We start from the raw sequence: 26393 nt of genomic DNA, 5'->3' as shown, positions 1-26393 counted from the left end.
GGGCGTGTGTTCTTCCTGGAGGGGCCAACGACCCCGAGGGCTCTGCTGTCACCATTTCCAAGTTCAGGAGTGGCCAGACCGCAGGTCCTAAGCTTAGATTGGATACATCACGGTGAGCTGGATTCTGAAACTCTTCATCTCCAGGACTCCCGTTCAAGAGAGAGGCTCTGGACCAAGCCTGACGCAAGCCAGCAGGGGGCAGTCTTTCCCCAGAGAGAAAATCCAAAGGTCAGAGACAGAAGGCATTGTCTTTGAAGGGGCGTGCGTGTGTGTGTGTGCGCGCGCGCGTGTGCGTGCGTGCGTGAAGGAGAGACTGAGAGGGTGTGAGGGTCTAACAGAGTGAAGCGCTGTGTGAAGTGAATGAAGAGGGCTGGCCGAGCTGCAGTTTGAATCAGTTTCTAAGCCACAGCTGTAGTGCTCAAAAACTAAGCTTGGCCTCACCAACATGAACATTTTATTCTTCAGATGCTATGTCAAGAGACTCTGAAAAGCGACCAACCATGACAAATCCATGGGTCTTTCTTTAACGAGCTGTGGCTAACATATTCATCCTCAATCCAAATTGTGTAAATACAGCCTTAAATATATAATACAGCTGATCGCAATCCTATTGTTGGGACTTAAAACGAAAGGACATCAGTAAAATTTACACACACACAAATGAATCACCCACACCCACTGCTGTGACAGTAATTATGGCCCTTCTCAAAAGATACAAGTGGAAAAGGCTGATCTTTTTGCTAGCTGGCTTCAGAGAAATCAACTAAAATCATTTCGCGTAAATATTAGCTAGCACTGTGACCTCGGGTTTGGCAGCCTGTGGGGATGGAGGTACAGGGAAGTGCCCCATGCACTGCATTGTGGGGCGGCCTAGGGCAGGGGTGCCCGTGAGCTGGGGCATCTCCCCATCACGGTGCCACAAATACTGGTCAGAGTATGATCTAAAAACAGGCAAATGGCAGGTCATTTTGACCCCTGCCTTCTAACTGTGAAAAATGTCAGAAGAATTTGAAGGAAAAACAGGATGTCTTACAACTATTCTTTTCAATAAACTGGAGCATTAAGTCAAATACTAAGGATCATCACAACCAAAAGGCCAGGGTGCGTATTCACAATCAGGAGAGACGGGTGTTCAGCTTTCACACTGGATGCAGAGGTAAGGGCCTGACTCTCCGGGCAGGCTAATTTTCCCCCGAAGTGTGTGCATGGTGAGGATGCAAGAGGGTTATAAATCGTTGGCTTCAGCAGCTCAGGCACTACACGCAAAAGACACGTTGTTAATTACATGTTGATACTTTTAAGAACATTGTTGATACCTGTTCCTCCTCATTCTTAAGAACTGAAGAGGAGCCCCTGCAGGGGGTTGTCTGCATAATGACCACCTTCCTAAGTCTAAGGCCTCTCCCGAGATTTAAAGGGTGTTGTATTTTGTTGGCTTGTTTTCCTAAGAGAGGCTGATGTGGTTCTTGCATTAATTCCCCTTAAAATTGCCAAGAGGTAAGAAAGAGGTGGGAAGATGGAAAGGGAGCCACTGGTTCTATTCAGATGAGCAAATAGATTTAGGAAACTAAGTGGAGGAACAGTGTCAGGGAGGGAGGCCTATTCCCTCTGTCAGGGCCCAGGAAGGATTATGTTCATCTGTTCTCCTATTGATCCACTTTCACGGACAGACAACACTGTCTTCCCAGTTTGTAAGGAAGCAAAAAAGCTGAAGCAGAGGGCTTGTCCCAAGTCACTCTGATGCAGGACAGAGCAGGACACTCAGAGGAACCCAGATGAGGTGAGAAGGGAGCAGCCAGTTGGGTTCATGGGTCAGAAGAGGATAGAAATGGTGCCTGGAATCTTGCAAAGTGTATAAATGAGGAGGAGAGGATCCCTGTCCAGTATGCACCTGACAGAGACCAGGATGCATAAGGAAAGCAGGCTGATGCCTGTGACCTCGCCAGCTTTGCCCCCGCCTTTCATGCTTCCCAGCGAGGTTCACATTGCTCTTTCCCCCCAAGCAGGCACTGTCTAATGTGATCTTCATGACCAGAAAGTCGCCCTGTCCAAGGAACGCAGTTTCACGTGGCGCCACCCTTTCTCTTGGACCAACATTCCAGTTTTGGAAATGAGACTCAGTGCCGGGCAAGGTCACAGCTGAAAAGGAACGCCCGACGTCCAGCCTCCTGGATCATGCCCGTCTCTTTAGGCTCTCCAGAACCCAGGGGGGGCTTGTGGCCATTCCTAAGCCAGACCACAACTCCTGCCAGCCCAGGACTGGTTCAAAGTCCAAGTAATGGACAGGGTGGGGCGCCTTAAAGAACTCAGCTGTGGGTTTGCCTGGCTTCATCTGCAACATGACGCTTAAAGGCTAGTGGTCACCGTGAGACCATTTTTCCTTCCGTAAAGCAGCAACATTTATCTCAGGTATCAGCAAAACAAACATGTGACTTAGGGAATTTTTTTTTTTTTAAAGAAAAATGTGTTGTCAAAACTTCCCCACTCAACAGCTTTTTGGTGTCTTGCTCTCATGTCCAGTGAGCTAATTTCCGACCACTTGAGGCTCACAGTAATCCCAGAAACCTGTGTAGCATTGGCACGAAGGTGGTAGCACAGATGCCAACTGACGTGTAGGTGACAAACTTGTAAGGCACTTCGATCTCCAGCCTCTGCCTGGCCTCCTTGTTTCTGGTGACCACCTTGAACCAGGAGTACAACACTTGGAGCGAGAGATTTTGTACAAGTTGACGAACCAGGAGAATCAGCACAATTCCCACAGTAAATTTGGTCAGACCCAAAAGCAACAGGTCGCTGGTGAGCGGTGGGATGTTCTGAATAACAGGGAGGGATTCCGTGGGCTTGGACACGAGCTGGAAAAAATGGTTGATCCAGAATCCTATGGTCACCCCAGCCCCGGCAGCCATGATGGTGGTGGTGTCCGCTCTGGTCGGGCTGTAGTAATCAGACACGGGGTAATTGTAACACAGGAAGAATGGCACCACCAGGACACACACAGGGAAGAGGGGGCTGGCCGAGTCCAGGCGATCGATAAGGGTCCAGGCGGGGTAGGTGAGGACGATGAGGATGGCGGTGATCAGGATGCCACCCAGCACATCCTGCGGGAGAGAAACGGATGATGTGCGTCAGATGAGTGCTCCCCTGTATACAGGTATAATTTTGATTCAAATATAATTGATTTGACATTTAAAATACAATTTTTGTATGTTTTATAATACTTTCTTTTTGCGGTACGCGGGCCTCTCACTGCTGCGGCCTCTCCCGTTGCAGAGCACGGGCTCCGGACGCGCAGGCTCAGCGGCCATGGCTCACGGGCCCAGCCGCTCCGCGGCACGTGGAACCTTCCCGGACCGGGGCACGAACCCGCGTCCCCTGCATCGGCAAGCGGACTCTCAACCACTGCGCCACCAGGGAAGCCCTAATACATATTTTTAAAAAGTGCAGTTGTAGACATTTGAAAATAGGAAAAATACAAACCACAATCACGCTATTCATGCTATGTCTTTTCTTCCAGTTTTTCTGTCTTTTGGAATAAATTATTTTCTTAATGCATAGCTATAATCACACTGTTCCTTCAATCTTTTTTTTTAATTCTGTACTTCAAAAACCTTTTGTTTTGGCTGCGCCACACAGCTTGCAGGATCTTAGTTCCCCGACGAGGGACCAAACCCAGGCGATGGCAGTGAAAGCGCTGAGTCCTAACCACTGGACCGCCAGGAATTCTCTTTATTATTTTTGATTTCATAGTATATCACAAGGGCTGTCATGATCTTCACAGAGGTGGCGTCATCCTTTCTTGGCAGGCAGGGGTCGGGGCTGCAGCTGGCTGGAGGAGGAAGCTGGCTGCTTCGGGAGCCACTTCCTAGCAAGCACACCGTCATTACTTATGGAGCGCGTTTGTCTGGGGTGGTTTGAGAAGACGCTGTAGATGTGGTGGTGCCGAAGCTCCGCCATGCCCGTCTGGGTACTACCACTCTGTCTTCAGAGACAGAATTTCAAATAGTGTATAGATTTCACTGGGTGCGTGCACCATGCTTGATTTAATCAATCCTTCTTTACATTTTAGATTCTGGTTTTCTTTCTTGCTTCCTCTGACCCTCCCACCTTCCCTATTTCTTCCTCTTTCTCTCCCTCCCTGCTTGCTTCTTTCCTTAAACTCCTGTTTAAAATATTTTTAAGTCCTTAATGTATCCACTTTCTTCTTCCTTTAGTGTTCTCACAGCAAAATTCATTAGGTGAATTTTTTTTTTTCCACACACACACACTGTATTTTATTTTTACAAGAGATAAATCAACTGACACCAAGGATTGTAAATGCATGACCACAACAAAAGCAACAGTGATTGCAATTACCAAACACGGAACACACTCATACTAGGTCATGATATTGACATTCAGTCCAGGAATCCTCCACTGTAACGGCTCCTTTACTTTGCAGTGAAAATTGATTTGTATATTTTTGCCTCTGAGTCCCTGTGGGATTTTTTTTTTTTTTATTCAAACAGAAAGTCACAAAAACTATAATCATCCTCATCGGTTCACTCAGTCCCATGTAATTAATTTTTTTTATCTTGATCTTTTATGAATTCATCAGTCTTCCATTAGAGTTCTGAAAATGCTGATTCATTCAGTTCAGCAGTGTAGTCAGTTACCAGAAACCTGTACGTGTCAGAGTCTTTTCCATGAATTCCTTGAAGATGAAACCCTTTTATAGGAACAGTTTTGTAAAAGCATCCGAGTACACCCAGAACTGTCTGTAAATGACAAAAGACTTAAAAATGACCACGGTTAAAGATTTGATGAAAGTTCATAATAATGCAATTGACAAGGAAATTTAGTTATTTCTGAGATATACATTTTAAAGTGATAACTAGAATTATGACTTATAACATTGTACCAGAACATATAAGATTTTTAGAAATTTCATGTAATGTCTGAAACATTTATATTAACATATTTCCATACAAATAAGGTGAATTCTTAATGTAACCAAGAGATGAATACATCTAAGTCAGAGAATGAGGAGCTTGCTGTGGTTTTGTTACAAAGTTTCAGATGGATTATTTTGAAAGTTTACCATTGGAAAATTGAAACACTTTCCTCAATGTATTGGAAAATCTGGGAAACACCAAAAAGTAAAACACATGCATTGTGGAAAAACTGGAAAGCACTGAAAAGTATAAGAAAAAAAAAAACCAGATCCTTATTTCCACCACCTACAGTTAACGCTGTCTATATTTTGGCATGTTGCCTTCCACTTTTTTTTTTTTCATATAAACATAAAATAGAACTCTAAGGGCTTAGGTTTGTTTTTTTCTAATAGCTTCATTCATTATTTCTCTTGTTTAGTTTCTAATAAAATGACATCTGTCTGATTTGAGTGAACAATGGGTGAGAATCAGACCTTAGAAATAAACACTGAGGCTACAGCAAATTTCACAGATCAGAGGGCATCCATTCTTCCTTCCAGTGCCCATGTGTGAGTGCCTGCTATATGCCAGACACAGTGCTGGAGGATCCAGTGTGAGCCAAACGATCACAACCACATCTAGGCAGAGCTTACAGCTTAGTGGAGAGACAGAGGATTACTGTTGCTGAAGAGGGAAAGGGATAAGCCTGTGGATCTTGATGGTCCCTTGGGGCTGGAGAGTAAAGAGTAAACACAGGTAGGAGACACTTCCCACAGGGCCCTAGAGTCCAGTCCGCTTCCTAAAGCCTGCATCCAGGGAGCAACGTGAAGCCACTGATGTCGCTCTCCTTGGGTACCAACATGACAAGAGTTTCTGACTGCAGTGAGAACAGATAGGAGAGGGGCAAGCGTGGGGGAAAGCCTTGTGTCGCTGCACGTTCTTCACGTGGCACCTGGGCTTTACCTGTTCTTACTTCCGCCATCATCCTTCTCTTCAAATATCCCTCAGGCTTCACAGTCTCCATGATCTTTCTCCCCATGACCTTCTCCTGTGCTATGATTATTGCACGGATGTTACTTTATTTTGGGGGAAAAAAAGGAACAATCCTTCATTTAAGTTTCCTGGTTACAGAAACTTGAGCCAAACTCTTGAATTGAATTTTCTACACCTGTCATCTCCACTTCTGCACCTTGAAACACAAGTGCCGTCAACCTAGACTTAGATGATACACCATTCTGAAAGGCCACTTACTAGACATTTGCTGGTTGTTTCTTCAGCATCTGTCTTTGACCCAATAGCCTCATACCTCCCCTTGGGGATCCATGAAGTTCTGGAAAATTATGGAGTTGGAGCACATGACCTAGGTAGGCCAATCAGTGCACTGTATCTCCTGGTCACCGTGATTGGTGCAGGGGTGGTCATGTGACCTACACCAGTCCAATCAGACAAAATTGTGGGGGTTTTGCTTGGAACTCTTGGAAAGAGATGTTCTTTCTCTTTCTGAACCCTGGGCCCTGTGGACTGACACCCTTCACTTAGCAGACCTTTAATATTCAGCTTTTATTAATATTACCCTGCACCATCTTGGCTCTTCTCTGACCTCTAAGAAGTCTCTTTCTTGGTTTCCTCCTTTAGATCCTAATAGATCCTAAACAGGCATTTTCACAGATTCTGTCTTCAGGCTCTGCGTGTTTTTCTCTGTTGAATAGTTTGTGTAGTTTCTATGTTGTGTTAGTTTCTGCTGTACAACACTGGAGACATAGATTTGAGTGTCACGCTGGTAGAGGATGGAGAGATGAGGCCATGGACCTACACAAACTGTTCAACAGAGAAAAACATGCAGAGCCTGAAGACACAGTCTGTGGAAATGCCCATGTTTAGATGCTCCAATAAAAATTTTAATTTCAAAAAACTGGTCAAATAAGCTCTTGTATAGTCATTGAGTGGGATACTATGCAACAATAAAAAAGCGAAGTACAAAAGAAAAAAAACCAACTATGTCTCCAGGTGTCTCTCTCAAACTTTAGTCCTGCCTCTTTAGACCGAAAGCTAGACATTTTCATTCAGACATCCTGTCAGCCCCCCCAAACCAACTTGTCTAAAAGTCACCAAAATGAAAAATGAGTAAAGGAAATGAGCACTTTATAGGAAAAGAAATATGAATGCGTCTTAAACATATAAAATATACCTAAATTTACTAATAAGAAGTGGAAATTAAGCTATGCTGAAGAGAAATTAAAATTTACATTCACACAAAAATCAGTACACAAATGTTTACAGTTCTATTAATAATCACCCAGAACTGGAAAAAAGAAACCCAACGTCATTCAAGGGGTAAATAAACTGTGCTACTTTCATACAATGGAATACTTCTCGGCAATAAAAAACAACAAACTACTGATGGAGGCAACAGCTTTGATGAAATCTCCAGGAAATTATGCTGAATGGAAAAAGCCAGTCTCCAAGGGTTACATGCTGTGTGGTTCTATTTATATGACATTCTCTAAAAGACAGAACTACAGGGATGGGGAACAGATCAGTGGTTGCCAGGGTCTAGGGGCAGAGGGAGGGTGTGACTACAAAGGGAGAACATGAGGGACTTTTTTGGGGTGATGGAGACATTCTGTTGTTGTGGTGGTGGTTACTCAGATCTATCCCAGCGTTAAAATCCAGAGAACTATACACCCAAGGCAAAATCAATTTCACTGTTTGTTCATTTAAAAAAATAAAATAAAAAATGACATTTTAAACAAAAATAAAAAAGCTGGTGGCCTCTCTTGCTTTCTCTAAATAACAGTGTTGTGCGTGCTGTGTGTGAACCACTGCTCTGGAAACCCAGAGGTTCCAACGTGACCCCGCCCTCCCTCCCCTGCCCCACAAACCACTGAGAATGTACCCCTCACCTATCAGCATTAACAAAATCCAAAAGTTCGACAGTGTTCTGTTGATGAAACAGTAGTTGGGGGCAAAGGGACTCTTGTCTCTCAATCATATGAATAAAAAATGGCGCAACCCTTCTGGGGAGGAACCTGGCAATATTTTTAAAAATTACACATTCATATAACCTCTGACCAACAATCTCACTCTAGGTCTTGACCATGGAGATACACCTGCCTGTGTCTGTAAGGGAGTATTTACAAGCTGTCCATTGTAGTATTGTTTGTAATAGCAGGACCCTGGAAAAATGCCAAGCTCTACCTAGAAGGGCCAGTTAAATCTAAGCATGGTCTATTCATACAATGGAATACTCTGCATCTGTAAAAAGGATGAGGAAGCTCTGACGTGCAAGTTTAAAACGCATGGTACTGAACAGTATGCTACCATTTTCCATTTTTACATCAGTGGTAGAATACATGGATACATTTTTACATGATACACAAACAGGTTCACTTGAATGGCAGGGGATGGAGCTAGCAAGGAGGCTTTTCACAGGATACCCTTGTGTACCTTTTGAATCTTTTTTTTTGGCCACGCCACGCGGCTTGCAGGACCTTAGTCCCCTGACCAGGGATCAAACCCGGGCCCCCTACAGTGGAAGTGTGGAGTCCTAACCACTGGACCACCAGGGGATTCCCCTTTTTGAATTTTATATCATACAAATGTACTGCCTACTCTAAAAAATTAAGTGAAAATAATTCGGTCTCTCCTCTTCCAAACAGGATCTGCCTTTCAATTCCCCACATGAAGTGGGGATCTGAGGTGAGTCTAGTGGTGTCCTCCACAGGGGACTGGGCATACATGGTGATGGGGGCATGCGACTGTCCTGCCAAAGCATCACCTACTGAGGACTGAGGACATCTTTCTGTGAGTTTTAAAGGAAAACACAGTTTGACGGGAGGAGCAGGGCCAGGCACAATGAACTCGATACCCCACACAAGCCTCTACTTTCTCACTGGGGAGACGAGGTTCTGCCACTCCGAGTGTCTCCTGGCAGCCCCACTGAACTCGAGTCTGAGCCCTGAGGAAGTCAGAGAGGATGGAAGAGTCATGTTGCCTCCATCTGCAAAACACAGAGCTAAAGAATGCTGCCTGGGGCTTCCCTGGTGGCGCAGTGGTTGAGAGTCCGCCTGCCGATGCAGGGGACACGGGTTCGTGCCCCCGTCCGGGAAGATCCCACATGCCGCGGAGCGGTGGGCCCGTGAGCCATGGCCGCTGAGCCTGTGCTCCACAACGGGAGAGGCCACAACAGTGAGAGGCCACAACAGTGAGAGGCCGCGTACCGCAAAAAAAAAAAAAAGAATGCTGCCTGGAGACCCTTCCGGCAGAGGGCTCTCCAAAGGGAGGAACCCATTCTGCCTCATACCTCCGGGCCACAGTGCCCCATGTGGGCACTTTATTACACCATGACAAAGGTAGAGCATCTGTATCATCCACTGTGGCCCTTGAATTAGAGTCATGGGCACAGATCTGCTTTGCCTGGTGAAGCAGCCGAAGAGTCACTGGTGACACGCAGAGCAGCAGGGAAGGATGCCGATGGGGCAGGGACAGCAGAACTCAGAGAAACAACGGCATATCCTAGACTGGCTGCTGGGACAACACCAGAAGGCTGCTGGGCCTGGAGAGCAGTGGGCAAGACCAAGTTGCTCGAGGTCACAGCTTGGGCAGAGAGCAAGGGACCCAGCAATGTTATCTTCACATCATGGTATCCGACAGGCCAACCGTGGTGCTAAGGACTCGGACTGGTTCCTGAGCAGATGTGAGCCTCCTTTTGCAAAGTCAAGACATTTTTCATGTGGGCATTTCTGTTAGGGTTGAACTGTGTTTAACGCCCCCATTTCTGTAGGGGTTAAACACAGTTTTGCAGAGGACTAGAGGTTCAGAGTGATCCTGTAGGGCTCAGAGAAATTCATTACTTATACATATTTCTGTTGATGGACACCCCCCCACCCCCAGGCTCCCTGGCTGCAGAAGCTCAGAGTCCTAACGACTTCCTCTCACCACCTCTGACCCGCAGTCACAGACCCGCCCTCCTTCATTCACAAGCTCCTGCCGTCACCTCTGAATGCCCACTCCCCCACCCAGACCTTCATTTCCCTGCCTGCCGGCGGTCTCCTGTCCACAGCATGCACTGACCGCCTTCCTAGTTGCTGTGTCAATAACCAATGTTCGCCAGTTTTAGTGTGCATTGGAATCACTTAGGACAATTATTAAGAGGTAGATTTCAGAGGACTGCCCTCTGATTCTGATCTGCCGTGCGGCCCAGGAGCCTGCATTTTAACACCTCAACATAAAGCTGTTGTAGTGAGTCTAAACAGAAACGACTCTGAGAAATACCAACCTCTCGAGGGACTGAGTCCTGCTTCAGATGGGTTTGATTAACCTACCATTCCAGGGTTTTCTCTCACTCCTTTCCCATTTGAACATTCCACGCCAGTCAGATAGGTCTACTTGCTTCTCCCAAACATGCCTTGCACAATTTTATCAGAGTTTTACATTCCTTTTATGTACGGCACATTTTAACCATCTCTAGCTATCAAGATCTTATCAGCTCATCTAAGGCTCAGCTCAAAAGCTACTTCCTTTCCAGAATATCTTCCTGTACCTCCACAGCTGGAAATAACCTGTACCTGAACTGAATGTAAAGGTACTTGCTTAACAGCACTCAAAAAGCCCCTCTTTTTTTTCTTTTAATTTTATTTATTTTTTTTATACAGCAGGTTCTTATTATCCATTTTATACATATTAGTGTATATATGTCAATCCCAGTCCCCCAATTAATCATACACACACACGCTCCCGCTGCTTGCCCCCCTTGTTGTCCATACGTTTGTTCTCTACATCTGTGTCTCTATTTCTGCCCTGCAAACCGGTTCACCTGTACCATTTTTCTAGGTTCCACATATATGCGTTAATATACGATATTTTTCTCTTTGACTTACTTCACTCTGTATGACAGTCTCTAGATCCATCCAAAAAGCCCCCCTCTTAAGTTGCCTTTGCTGTAGTGACGTGTTCACATGCTTTTCTCCTGAGTTAATCATGACAGTCTGATCAGCAAAGAGGAAGTTCTCTTGCAACTGGACATTATTCCTCAAAGCTCCTAGCACAGTGCCTAACAGGTAGCAGATATTCAGTTACACAGATTACAGGAATTTAATGCCTTTCTCTTTCCTGAATATCCATAATATTTAAAACCCACTGTTACCATACATCAAAGAAAATGTGCCTTCCTTCCCTCTGTCTTCCTTTGTAACTGCAGTTACCAAATTCCCGGGCATCTGGTTGGAATATTAATCGTAAACTCATCCTGTTCCTCTTCAGTGCATCAGGAGATGAGACAGTTTTGGTCCACAGCCCTAGCATTTGAGGCGAAAGTAATTTGGGCCAACAAGGCTGCTGCTGTACAGATTTTTCCTTCTAGCCACACAGTTGGATTTTTAGCCATAAAAGGTGGCATTGTAATAAAGACAATTTAGGTATTTCTGTAATAAAAATACTTGAACCATTTCTAATGAACTTTCTAATTTGGGGCTCTACGTTTCTAATAATAAACTTATTCTAAACAGCTCCTAAAAAATAAGGATGAGGGCTTCCCTGGTGGCGCAGTGGTTAAGAATCCGCCTGCCAATGCAGGGGACACGGGTTTGGGTCCTGGTTCTGGAAGACCCCTCATGCCACAGAGCAATGAAGCCCGTGCGCCACAACTACTGAGCTTGCGCTCTAGAGCCCACGAGCCACAACCACGGAAGCCCGCGCGCCTAGAGCCCGCGCTCCGCAACAAGAGAAGCCACCGCGATGAGGAGCCCGTGCACCGCGACGAAGAGCAGCCCCCACTCACGCACAGCAATTTAGACCCAACGCAGCCAAAAATACAATAAATAATAAAAAATAAGGACCAGAGTGCTTGAAAATTCAAGGACAACTTCTTTACACTAATCGTTTCAAGCTACTAAATTCACAGAAATGAAAAACTCACAAAATCTTCATCTCAGGATCGGATCTGCTGTTTTCATTTTAGCAAGTTCTAAATGAGGAGGTGATTTCTTTGGAACTGCACAGACATGTGTTTGGCACAGTGCGTGGGGCCCGAGGGAAGAGTTCACAGTTCTCCGGAATGGCCAAGGCGAGCTGTGGAGCAGAGGACAGTGTACAGAGCACAGTACTGACGTGTGGAGCCACTAGCCAGCCCTGGGATAATTCTGTCCAGAAAAGGTGGATTTGTGGTGGGGGCGGGGGGGTGGAGAGAGAAGAGTGTGTGTGGTTTATAAGGAGGTAGGAACGCTATGGAAGATGGATAAAAGATAATGATGCAAAAAGCATGATAAAGAAAAGAAGTTAGGGCAAATATGGCAGAATAAGTGTGCTTTACTTTGCAAAAAACACATTTAAAACTCCTTTCCAAGAAGAACATAATTAGACTACAACACACACACAAAATATTCAGCACTTAGACCCAGTTATTCCACTCCTAGGAATTTATTCTAAGAAAATAATCAGAGAGGGACTTGCTGGTGGCACACTGGTTAAGAATCCGCCTGCCAATGCAGGGGACACGGGTTCGAGCCCTGGCCCGGGAAGATCCCACATGCCGCAGAGCAACTAAGCCCATGCACCACAACTACTGAGCCTGCACTCTAGAGCCCGCAAGCCACAACTTCTGAGCCAATGTGCCACAACTACTGAAGTCTGCGCGCTCTAGGGCCCGTGCTCTGCAATAAGAGAAGCCACCGCGATGAGAAGCCCACGCACTGCAATGAAATGCAGCCCTGGCTCACCACAACTAGAGAAAGCCCACGTGCGGCAACGAAGACCCAACACAGCGCCCCCCCAAGAAAAAGAAAGAAAGAAAAAAGAAGCTACTCACAAAGGTTTTTGGATAGGGATGATTCTTGTTGAGTTATTTCAACCTATACTGATGAAGTCCAAAAAGTAACTAACACATGCTCCACCACAGAACAATCAGAAAACACAAATAATCAAAAAGAGCATAAAGAATGGAGCATACATCGTAATAAGGAAGAATCTGGAAAGACATAAATCAGGCATGGTATAATGCTGTTTTCACCAAAAATGAGTTAAAAATACATACTGCTTTCTTATTTAATAACACAGCAGGATCATTTTCCATTTGAAAAGAAACATTTCTGCAACCTCTTTTTTTTGTGGTTTCGAAGTATCCATAAGTGAGATAATATCAAGCAGAATACAAACTCTACATAAAGGATGATCCTAATTCTATATAAATACACACTTGCATGCATGGAGAAGGAAATAGACTAAAATATTAATAGTAGTTTTTCTGTTTGGGTATCACAGATGATGATTATCTTCCCCATGCTTTGCAAATATTTTCTAAATTTTCTAGTCAACACCTTTATTATAATAAAATATAATCAAGGCAAAAAATCAGGATGTTAAAATCAGAATGTTTCAAAATAGACAAGCGTGGAAGTAATTAATTGATGCTTATAAATTTTCACATCATGCAAAAAAAAAACACAATGAAACGCCCCCCAGAATCTACATGATAATCAAGATACTATTCTTCCGTGATGTAAGTAACATTTAAAATAAAAGCATATAAGATGCGTTGCCAGTGCTACCGTACAAATCACACTGAAACATAATAAACCCTTAATTCAAGTTACCATCAAGGTTTAAATGAAGCCTTTTAAATTGTTTGGGGAAAAAAAATCATTACATGAACATAACCTTTTCTAAAGTTAAAATGCAGAAAGATCTAAATGGCTTTCATTTTTGTACCTATTCTCGTTTTCAGTTATAAAAGTTAGTATATAGATAAAAGCTCGAGCTTCATTATAACCTCTTTACCGAAAATAATAATGAAGACAGGCAATCTGAAGTGTTTAGGAAAGAATCCTAATGGAGTCATCCCAAACATCAGAACAAATTTTAGTGAATGCTATATAAACACATAAAATAGTGTTTTTTATTCTGAGCCCAACAGAAACACTCCTCCTTTGGGGAAACATCTCTAGATATTTCAACAGCAGGCCCTAACCCTGAGAACTCCCAGCTGTTGTGAACTCTGACCCTATATCACATTCCCATATGCGGTTTACAGGGAGAAATTTACATTCTTATCTCCAAACATCTTCACTGAAGAATGCTATGGAACAGACCAAAACAACACAGGGTCAGCTCACCAGAAAGGAGGGGAGAACAAACCCATTCATTCAATTGTTCAGAAAGAATGCATTCAGATCTTGGAACTATTTATGCCGAGGACTCGATGATTCTGGCATCTTCCCCTCTGCCGGGTCCCCTGCTGAGAATGTGAAGGGCCCTCTCTGCCCTTGGCTGCCTTCAGAGAGCAAGCTGAAGCCGGGAGCAGAGTAAAAGCCAAGACCCACTTCTTTGTGGATGCAGTGAATGCTCTGAATGCAAGCCGACCCTGACATTAAAACAGACTTAAAAAAAAAACCCCAAACCCTCAAACCCTCCCTACAATTATTTTAGAAAATAACTTTTAGTTATAGGTCAACGTTTCCTAGTTAATACGCTCAGAATACTGATTCTTTTCCATGCTAGCTCACAATTCATTCAATTTCTGAGAATGCAGATGAGATTCAATAGAAGCCAAATGGTAAGAGGGAGGCAACGTTGTTCATGAATATGAATATAAATGATTAGAGAAAAACCTACATCTTATGTAATTAGCATATGTATAGGGGAGAAAGAGTCAATGCCTAAGTTCAAAAATACGAATTTCCTATTGAAACACACCAACGCCCACAGGGATCAATCAAAAGCAGGAAGATTTACCTTGCCACGTGGTGTAACGTAAGCAGCAGAATCTCCCGATAGTCACAGCTCTCTGAGTGGGCACTCCGGCATGCCTGTCCTCTGAGCCACCTCAGATATCCAAGCACAAATCCAGGGCTAAGGATCACGAGGCATGGAAATCAACAGTTACTGTGAAAACCCGCTGGCGTTCAGAAGTAAAGACAGGAGGTAGAAGAAGGTATGCCAGCTTGCACCTTCTGCTGTGTTAGAATAAATGCCCACTTGGAAAGTGAGCCTATTTAAACCTTCATTAGAAATCATGTTGACACCTTTAACAGAAAATGGTTTTCTATTAGCATAAGAAAAATTATATACAACTTGGACATAAGGTAGAAGACCTCTTCTGGGGGCAAAGCGCCGGAGGATAATAGAAGGAATAATACTTGGTTCACCTCACTGCTTGCTCTTTTTTTTGTAAAATCTTTATTGGAATACAGTTGCTTTACAGTGTAGTGTTAGTTTCTGCTTTATAATAAAGTGAACCAGCTATACGTATACATATATCCCCATGTCTCCTCCCTCTACCTCTCCCTCCCACCCTCCCTATCCCACCCCTCTAGGTGGTTACAAAGCACCAAGCTGATCTCCCTGTGCTATGCGGCTGCTTCCCACTAGCTATCTGTTTTACATTTGGTAGTGTATATATGTCCATGCTGCTCTCTCACTTTGTCCCAGCTTACCCTTCCCCTTGTCCTCAAGTCCATTCTCTACGTCTGCGTCTGTATTCCTGTCCTGCCCCCAGGTTCATCAGAACCATTTTTTTTTAAACATTCCATATATGTGTGTTAGCATACGGTATTCATTTTTCTCTTTCTGACTTACTTCACCCTGTATGACAGACTCTAGGTCCATCCACCTCACTACAAATAACTCAATTTCGTTTCTTTTCATGGCTGAATAATATTCCATTGTATATATGTGACACATCTTCTTTATCCATTCATCTGTTGATGGACACTAGGTGCTTCCATGTCCTGGCTATCGTAAATAGTGCTGCAGTGAACATTGTGGTACATGACTCTTTCCGAATTAAGGTCTTCTCAGGGTATATGCCCAGTAGTGGGATTGCTGGGTCACATGGTAGTTCTAATTTTAGTTTTTTAAGGAACCTCCATACTGTTCTCCATAGTGGCTGTATCAGTTTACATTCCCACCAACAGTGCAAGAGGGTTCCCTTTTCTCCACACCCTCTCCAGCATTTATTGTTTGTAGACTTTTCGATAATGGCCATTCTGACCAGTGTGAGGTGATACCTCATTGTAGTTCTGATTTACATTTCCCTAATGATTAGTGATGTTGAGCATTCTTTCATGTGTTTGTTGGCAATCTGTATAACTTCTTTGGAGAAATGTTTACTTAGGTCTTCTGCCCATTTTTGGATTGGGTTGTTTGTTTTTTTGATATTGAGCTGCATGAGCTGCTTGTAAATTTTGGAGATTAATCCTTTGTCAATTGCTTCAGTTGCATATATTTTCTCCCATCCTGAGGGTTGTCTTTTCATCTTGTTTATGGTCTCCTTTGCTGTGCAAAAGCTTTTAAGTTTCATTAGGTCCCATTTGTTTATTTCTGCTTTTATTTCCATTTCTCTAGGAGGTGGGTCAAAAAGGATCTTGCTGTGATTTATGTCACAGACTGTTCTGCCTATATTTTCCTCTAAGAGTTTTATAGTGTCTGGCCTTACATTCAGGTCTTTATCCATTTTGAGTTTATTTTTGTGTATGGTGTTAGGGAGTGTTCTAATTTCATTCTTTTACATGTAGCTGTCCAGTTTTCCCAGCGCCACTTATTGAAGAGGCTGTCCTTTCTCCATTGTATATTCTTGCCTCCTTTATCAAAGATAAGGTGACCATATGTGCATGGGTTTATCTCTGGGCTTTCTATCCTGTTCCACTGATCTATATTTCTGTTTTTGTGCCTGTCACTGTTGGCAGATGACATGATACTATACAGAGAGAATACTAAAGATGCTACCAGAAAACTACTAATCAATGAATTTGGTAAAGTAGCAGGATACAAAATTAACACACAGAAATCTCTTACATTCCTATACACTAATGATGAAAAATCTGAAAGAGAAATTAAGGAAACACTCCCATTTACCACTGCAACAAAAAGAATAAAATACCTAAGGACAAACCTACCTAAAGAGACAAAAGACCTGCATGCAGAAAACTATAAGACACTGATGAAAGAAATTAAAGATGAAACAAACAGATGGAGAGATATACCATGTTCTTGGATTGGAAGAATCAACACTGTGAAAATTACTACCCAAAGCTATCTACAGATTTAATGCAATCCCTATCAAACCACCAATGGCATTTTTCACAGAACTAGAACAAAAAATTTCACAATTTGTATGGAAACACAAAAGAACCCGAATAGCCAAAGCAATCTTGAGAAAGAAAAACAGAGCTGGAGGAATCAGGATCCCTGTCTTCAGACTATACTACAAAGCTACAGTAATCAAGACAGTATGGTACTGTCACTGTTTGCTATTTATTAAAGGTCTCAGACCTTGTGAAGTGACAAGTCAGCTGACAGATTTTTTTCTTTTTGGTAGAAATGCAAATAATTCCCGTTCAGTGGAAATGATGACCCCCCAAAGGTAACAGCTTGCTGCCCTGTAGGTCAGTAACTAGTTTTGTATAACCTAGCAATCTAAGTAATATTTCTTTATTAAGTTGTCTGTAAATATTAAGTTCTTTATATCTGACTAGTTCCTTCATGAATAAATCAGTTGAATAAAATCTTCGACATTTATGTTTCAACAAGAGTTATGATTTTACCATTTAAAAATCATACTCTAGGGACTTCCCTGGTGGTGCAGTGGTTAAGAATCTGCCTGCCAATGCAGGGGACATGGGTTCGAGCCCTGGTCAAGGAAGATCCCACATGCCGCGGAACAACTAATCCTGTGCGCCACAACTACTGAGCCTGTGCTCTAGAGCCTGTGAGCCACAACTACTGAGCCCACATACCACAACTACTGAAGCCTGCACGCCTAGAGCCCATGCTCTGCAACAAGAGAAGCCACCTCAATGAGGATCCCGCGCACCACAACGAAGAGTAGCCCCCGCTTGCCACAACTAGAGAAAAGCCTGAGTGCAGCAACGAAGGCCCAACGCAGCCAAAAATAAATAAATAAATAAGTAAATTTATTAAAAATAAAATAATAGGGCTTCCCTGGTGGCGCAGTGGTTGAGAGTCCGCCTGCCGATGCAGGGGACGCGGGTTCGTGCCCCGGTCCGGGAGGATCCCACATGCCGCGGAGCGGCTGGACCCGTGGGCCATGGCCGCTGAGCCTGCGCGTCCGGAGCCTGTGCTCCGCAACGGGAGAGGCCACAGCGGTGAGAGGCCCGCGTACCGCAAAAAAAATAAATAAATAAAAATAAAAAATAAAATAAAATAAAATAATAATAAAATTATACTCTAGGGCTTCCCTGGTGGCGCAGTGGTTGAGAGTCCGCCTGACGATGCAGGGGACACGGGTTCGTGCCCCGGTCTGGGAAGATCCCACATGCCGCGGAGCGGCTGGGCCTGTGAGCCATGGCCGCTGAGCCTGCGCTCCGCGACGGGAGAGGCCACAGCAGTGAGAGGCCCGCATACCGCAAAAAAAAAAAAAAAAAAAATTATACTCTAGTGAGTATATAATTATTTCAATGTTTATTCATGACTAATTATTTTGAATGATTGAATATGCATATCCCATGTAACAGCTGCATTTTTTATGTTGCTTTCCTTTGTATACTCTCTTTTATTATTATTATTTTAAATTTTTATTTACTTATCTTTGGCTGTGTTGGGTCTTTGTTGCTGCATATGGGCTTTCTCTAGTTGCGGCGAGCAAGGGCTACTCTTCGTTGCGGCGCGCGGGCCTCTCACTTTGTTGGCTTCTCTTGTTGCGGAGCACGGGCTCTAGGTGCTCGGGCTTCAGTAGTTGTGGCGCACAGGCTTAGCTGGTCTGCAGCATGTGAGATCTTCCCAGGCCAGGGCTCAAACCGGTGTCCCCTGCATTGGCAGGTGGATTCTTAACCACTGCGCCACCAGGGAAGTCCCTGTATAGTCTCTTTAAATGGCACTGGTTTGCTCAAAAAGTAAATAAGGCAGGTGTTAGGTTTCTTAATGTGATGATACAATAAGATAGTATTGCATGCTTTTTTTTTTACTGCATGCTTTTTACAATATTAACTGGAAAGCATTTAGGTATACTATATATTTCTAAACTCTAGTCCATATACAGTATGATTTGGGAAATAATCACTTGCTTGTCTTGGTTTCACAAAATCTAACAAGTCCAAACAGGAGATCTTCATGAAACAAAGTTTCCCTACCCATAATTCACATTAATATGAGCAGCTCTAACTGTAATGAATCACAGGGCCTGGCAGGTCAACAGGATTATGACATTAGATCAAACAAGCTTCACAGGCAGGTTATAACATTGTCTTTGACAACTGTTAAGCAACCTGCAAGAATGACAAGTATAGGGAAGGGCAACCTGCTAGAAGACACAAAAGACACTGTCAAACATTTAAGTGAGTTTTCTCAAATCTGGGTGGGCAGAGGGGCCTCTGAGCAACAAGAGAACAGAAGAAAGTCATATTCAAATGTAATATAATTGTTGAACAGGCCCATGCAGGTTGAAATTTAATTGGCATTGTCCCCATATTGGCTGGGACGTTGTGTATAGACTGTTTCAGTGCTTTTCAAACTGCGTCTTGCGTTAGAGCCCACTGGGAACTTGTTAAAATGCAGAATCTAATTCAGTAGGTCCAAGTGGGGCCTGAGAGTCTGCAGTTTTTTTTTTTTTTTCTTTTTGCGGTACGCGGGCTCTCACTGCTGTGGCCTCTCCCATTGTGGAGCACAGGCTCCAGACGCGCAGGCTCAGTGGCTATGGCTCACGGGCCCAGCCGCTCCGCGGCATGCGGGATCCACCTGGACCGGGGCACGAACCTGCGTTCCCCGCATCAGTAGGTGGACCCTCAACCACTGCGCCACCAAGGGAGCCCCCTCTTTTTTTAAAAATTTATTTATTCTGGCTGAGCCAGGTCTTAGCTGCAGCATTGCTGTATACACTCTTAGTTGCGGCATGCGGACTTCTTAGTTGCAGCATGTGGACTCTTGGTTGTGGCATGCTTCTGGGATCTAGTTCCCCGGCCAGGGATCAAACCCTGGCCCCCCGCATTGGGAGCTCGGAGTCTTCCCCGATGGACCACCACGGAAGCTCTGAGTCTGCATTTCTAACAAGCTCCCAGGTGATTCTGCGGCTGCTGGTCAGGGGACAACACTGTGAATGGCAAAGACTATCTCACCTCGCTGAACTGCAGAGGTCGACACAGCCTCCTCAAGCTGAATATGACAGGTCAGAGCTTCCTGAGTGCTTTTTTGAAATACACATTGAAAAAATAAAACCACCTGAGGGAGATGGGGGGTAAGGGAGGGAAGGAAGGGGAGTTTGGTATTAGCGGAGGCGAACTATTATATACAGGATAGATAAACAACAAGGTGCTACTGTAGAGCACAGAGAACTATATTCAATATCCTGTGAGAAACCATAATGGAAAAGAATGGAAAAAAGAATATATATATGTATAACTGAGTCACTTTGCTGTACAGAGGAAATTAATACAACATTGTAAATCAACTACACTTAAATAAAATTTAAAAAAAATAATAAAGACGGGCCAAAAAATAAAAAAAGATTAAAAAAATAAAACCTTCTGAATTATATGAGCAGTGTAACATACTCATATAATACTTGAGTCAGTACTGTAAAAAAGTGATAGTATAGTTATTGAAAATCTTAGAATGATATTCCAGTGAAGAAACATTTGAGTGTAAAGAGGTCCTAGAGGAAGATCTGAAAATTCTTTGTAGACGTGGTGACATGACTGCTCACGTTTAGAGGAAAAATAATTCTGTCCAGTCCTTTGTCACTGTCCCCAGGGAATGTTGGCTCCGAAACCTTGAGTCCTGGCTCCCTGTGCAGAAACAAAACTCCCTGAGGGGATCTTTTGCGGCCCTTATATCACACGAGGAACTGGAGATTACTGGAGACCTAAAAAATATCAGTCTTGCTCTGCAGACTGTTCTAGGTGTGTCTGATATGGCCGCACAATGTTTATGATGAGGCTGGACCATCTCAATCACAGAGATTGTCACTTCCTTGTTATTGTGTGTCAAGTGAGAAGACAGTAACACCACGTAACTATTAAAATGGAGAAATGGGATTCAAGATACAGTGAAGCACAAGACTGTGGTCCGTGCATAATAACCCTTTGTTTTCACACATGTGGTGAGAGCTCAGGGGTGCGGTGTGGAAACCAAACTGTGCCATAACCCTATGCACGTGGAATAATTTTATGGAGGTTTCAGTGTTGGAAAAAAATCAAATAAATTATAGCACTTACAGGAAGCCCTGTGTGCATTTAAAAATATGGTTCATGAAGTGCTTATTTCCTTTCCCCAGTGAGCATGGTTTAAGGAACATCTCCACAGACATACACAAACACAGACCTCAGTCGTATTTTGCGATTAAAATTAAGTTCTAGACTTTTAGCTGATTTTCAGAGCATAAGATGCAAGGCAGCTAATTCACTACTCTACATCTGTCTGCTGTGCCCCAATTAGTGTTCATTTCAATCACCAACAGGGCAGTTTGGTAATGAGACCAATTCTCAGGCAGTTTTATACGGATGGTTTATGTGATGGATAAACCATCCATCTGCCCTGTATGGCAAGCTAGCTACTGCTATTTCTCTCCACAGGCAACTTAGCCCAGCTCAACTCTCTAAACCCTTCAAGATGTATTTCTTATTTTGAAACAGCATCACAGAGAAGATGGATGGATATTAATTCTGTGGACAACTTGGTTCCCTTTCTTAATCAGATTTGGTAGGTAAGGTTACAGCGACTAAAAGGAATTTTGGAAATCAATGGTTTGTGAATTTTTAAATTGATTCCCAAACAATAAAGGGACCAAAGACAAAAGCACTTGGAAATGCAGGTATTTGTTTTATAGCCAAAAACCACATTAAGTGTTGTTCTGTTTAAAAAAAAGAAAAGAAAAAAGAAAAATAGACAGAGTGCAAGGGAAGATATAAGAAATGCAAGTACCCAGTCAATGAATTATCATTCATCACAGCGAAGTCTAGAAACTTCCTTCTCTTCTAGGAAATCCTTATGTAAATAATAATGGAACTCAAATATTTCTTTATTAGTTCATTCAGTAGTTATCACGTGCTTTTATTTTTGATTGGTTATAACACATCAAAAAATATACTAGGTAGAAAAATAGAAGAGATTAAAAAAAATACTAGGATAGAGGAAGAATAAGATATAGTGTCTGTCCATTAAATAAAAATAACTTCATTGTTTTTGTCAAAAGTAATTCAGGCTCACTATTAAAAATGCACTTCTGAGCCTTCTGTCCATAACCAACTCCTCTTCTCACACATAATTTTACAACTAATGGCACCATACTGTAACCTGTTTTTCATAGACTATATGTCATACACATCTTTTTGTGACTACAGAACTACATTATTTTAATGGCTATATCATTCCACTCTATGGAAATACCATACTTAACTCCATCTGATTGGTGGACGTTTATTCTCATTGTTTGCTGCTAAATGCATTAATGAACACCCTTGGAGGGGCAGTATAGAATGTTACTTAAAAGCATGGATTCTGGGGGAAGGGTAACATGGGACGAAGTGAGAGAGTGGCATGGACATATATATACTACCAAATGTAAAACAGATAGCTAGTGGGAAGCAGCCACATAGCACAGGGAGATCAGATCGGTGCTTTGTAACCACCTAGAGGGGTGGGATAGGGAGGGTGGGAGGGAGACGCAAGAGGGAGGGGATATGGGGATATATGTATATGTATAACTGCTTCACTTTGTCATAAAGCAGAAACTAACACACCATTGTAAAGCGATTATACTCCGATAAAGATGTTAAAAAAAAAAAAAAAAGCATGGATTCTCAAGTCAGACTGCTTAGTTTTAAATCTCAGTTCAGTCTCTTACCAACTGTATAACCTTGGTCAGTTTACTTAACCTCATCTGTAAGACTGGAATAATAGTACCTCCCTCATAGGGTCACTGTTAATTACCCTGATGAGGTAGTTAATACATGTAAAGCACTTGGAATGGTGCATAGCAGATCGTAAGTGCTTTATAAATGTCTGCTATTATTTTTACTTTTATACCTGTGCAATTATATGCATTAGGAAAATGGGCTAAGAGCCTAGAAGGCTCTGAATGTACACTTTAGATCTTAATACAGTCTACAAAGTGCCCTCCAAAAAGCTTATACCAATGGTTTATCCATAACTTTGAAATCAGTCATCCTTGCTTGGCAGGTATGAGATCTGGAAACTCACTGCCAGTCTGACCAAGCTGGCTACAATGATTTAAGTGTACACCATGGGCAAACGGAAATGGTAAGATTCCAGTTCAGGGACATTAGAGGAAACGACATAGAGTTCTAAACCCAGCAAAATGAAAGTGAAATAAAGACATTTCCAGTAAAACGAAAACTGAGAAATTCATTACCAGCAGAACCACGCTAAAAGAAACACTGAATAGAGTAATTTAGGCAGAAGGAATGAGACACCAGATGGAAGAACAAAACTGTAGGAAGGAATGAGGAACAACAGAAAGGATAAATATGTGGATGAGCTTAAATATATATCAGGTCTACGACCATAAAAGCAAGTCCTTGAGGGCTTTAAATATTCGTAGAATTAAATTTTGTTTAATAACCCACTCTTCCCAGGAAGTGATAAAGTTACTAATTTGCATTTGATGCTCGTAAATCAAGGATACATGTTGTAATTCTTGGGGACCACTGAAAGGATTGTAAAGACTTTAGAACAAGTTAATAGAGGAGGGGAAAAGGGAGAGTCAAAATACTTGATTAATACAAAAGAAGGCAAAAAAGAGATAAGAACAGGTGGGGAAAAGTTAACAAAGCAATAGAGCAGATTTAAATCCAAATATATCAGATTATATTAAGTGACAATGGACTATATACACCAAATAAAAAGCAAAGCTGTCACACTAAATTAAAAAACAAAACCCAACTACCTACTGCCCATGAGAATCACAATGCAAATATTAGGATACAGAAAAGGCAAAAAGTAAAAGGATGGAAAATGCTCTGCAAATGCTCACCCAAACAAAGCTGGTGTTGCGATGTTAACATTAGACAAAGTAGGCTTTGAGGCAAGAAACATTGCTAGTGACAAAAAGGACATTCCATACTGGTAAAACGGCTAACCTATCAAAGAGACAACCGTTTAAAAATTGCATGTATCAAATAATATAGCTTCAAAATATTTCAAAATATGTGAAGGAAAAACTGACAGACTAAAAGAAGAAATGGACAAATTCACAACCACAGTGAGTGATTTTTACATACCTCTCTCAGCAATGCAAAGAACAATCGGAAAAAAAAAATCAATGAGGATACAGGACTTCAAAAAGTACAATTTAAAAAATGACCTGTCATATAAAACACCATATGCAGCAATTACACAAAATACAACCATATGTGGGGAAATAAAGTAAATCTCAACAAATTTCAAGAAATGGAAATCATACAGCGTACCGTTTCTGATTAAAGGGAAATTAGGCTAGAAATAAAATTTAAAACAATAATTAGAAAATTCCCAAATATTTAAAATTTAAGTAATATACTTCTAAGTGACCCTTAGGGGAAATTAGGGAATATTTTCAAATAAATGACAATGAAAAATAATTTGTTAATACTTGTACGATGCAACTAAACATATTTTTAGAGGTAAATGTAGAGCCTTAAATGATATATTGGAAAAGAAGGAGGACTAAAAATCAATGATTAAGAATCTACTTCAAATATACTAGAAAGATAACAGCAAAGTAATGCCGAAAGGATGGAAATAATAAAGAACAAAAATTAATACATGTACAATGGAGAAGATTAACAAAAGCAAAAGTTGGTTCTTTAAAAAGACTAAAATTGATAAGCCCCTATAAAATGGATCAACAAAGAATATAGAATCAAGAATGAAAAAACAGAAATTACAGATCCTACAAAGATAATAAAGAGACTTATAAACACCATTATGGCAATTAATTTGACAACTGAGATAAAAGGGACAAATTCCTAGAAAAACATAACATACAGAGAAAACAAAATTTGAACAGTTTTATATATATATGAAATATATCAATATAATTTAAAGCCTTTTCTCAAAAATAACTCTTCCAGATCCAATTGGGCTACTGATGAATTCTTCCAAAGATTAAAAAGAAAAAAAAAAAAACTTATACAAATTCTTCTAAAAATAGAAAAAGAGGAAGAGTTCCCAAATCAGTTTATAAGGTCAGCCTAACCGTAATACTAAAACCCACAAGAAAAAAATATCACACACCAATCTCACTCATGAATATAGTTATAGAAGTCCATAAAAAGCACGTTAGGAGAAAGTGAATTCAGTGATATAAAAAAAAGGTAATATATAATGACCAAGTTGAGTTTATACCAGAAATGCAAAGTTAGTGTAATAATCAAAAATCAATCAGAAGAAATCATAACATTAATAAAATAAAGAAGAAAAATCATAAGATCATCTCAAGACATGCAAAAAATCATTTAATAAAATTCAGTACCATTTAGGATTAAAAAAAAACCCAAAACTCATAGCAAATCAGGAATAAAAGTAAACTTTCTAATGCTGATAAACGGTGCCAACAAAAAAAATCTACAGTTAACAGCATCCTTAGGATGAAATATAAAACACCTTCTCCCTGAGTCTAGAAACAAGGATGACCACATCATCATTTCTATTCAATATCGTAATGGAGATCAAAGCCCATGGGATACAAGGCAAACTAAAGAAATAAATATTGGGGAAGCAGTAAATTTGGCATTGTTCACCAATTGCATAATTGTGTTAAGTAGAAAATCCAAAAGAATATACAAGCAATTAATGGAATTAATAACTGAATTTACTAAACACACTGGGTATGTCAATGTATAAAAATCAATTGTATTTATATATATGGGCTAATTAGAAATAGAATAATTAGAAAATGAAACAAATGCAACTTTCAGCAACAAGCCTACCAACACCTAGGAATAAATCTAATATATTATACGCAATACCTCTACACAGTAAACTGAAACATTACTGAGCTAAACTAAAGATCTAAGTAGAGGAATGTACTATGCCAATGAATTGAAAACCGCAATATTGCAAAAGATGCCAATTCTCCCAAGTTGATCTATAGAGTCAATATAATCCCAATAAAAAGTCTAGCATTGGGGCTTCCCTCGTGGCACAGTGGTTAAGAATCCACCTGCCAATGCAGGGGACACGGGTTCGAGCCCTGGTCTGTGGAGAAGATCTCACATGCCGCGGAGCGACTAAGCCTGTGTGCTACAGCTACTGAGCCTGCGCTCTAGAGCCCTCGAGCCACAACTACTGAAGCCCCCACTCTGCAACAAGAGAAGCCACCGTAATGAGAAACCTGCACACTGCAATGAAGAGTAGCCCCTGCTCGCCTCAACTAGAGAAAACCCGCGCACAGCAGTGAAGACCCAATGCAGCCAAAAATAAAATAAAATAAAATAAATTATTTTTTAAATAGTCTAGCATTGGAGAAAATGACAAGCTGATTCCAAAATTTATATGGAAATCCAAAGGGCCAAGAATAACAAAAAAAGATTTGAAGAG

General features: G+C 41.8%; 1 protein-coding gene across 1 annotated transcript in view; it reads right to left on the bottom strand.

The window, feature by feature from the left end:
- Nucleotides 1-2546: 2546 nt before the first annotated feature.
- Nucleotides 2547-26393, bottom strand: part of SGPP2 (sphingosine-1-phosphate phosphatase 2) — a 121535-nt gene continuing 97688 nt past the window's right edge. Inside the window, exon 5 of the mRNA XM_065880180.1 lies at nt 2547-3098. Within this exon, the coding sequence (XP_065736252.1) occupies nt 2547-3098 (552 nt within the window). The remainder of the gene's footprint in view (nt 3099-26393) is intronic.

Source organism: Phocoena phocoena, chromosome 7, assembly GCF_963924675.1.
Source record: "Phocoena phocoena chromosome 7, mPhoPho1.1, whole genome shotgun sequence".
In the NCBI taxonomy this organism is placed as follows: domain Eukaryota; kingdom Metazoa; phylum Chordata; class Mammalia; order Artiodactyla; family Phocoenidae; genus Phocoena; species Phocoena phocoena.
This window is presented reverse-complemented; position numbering and strand designations above follow the sequence as displayed.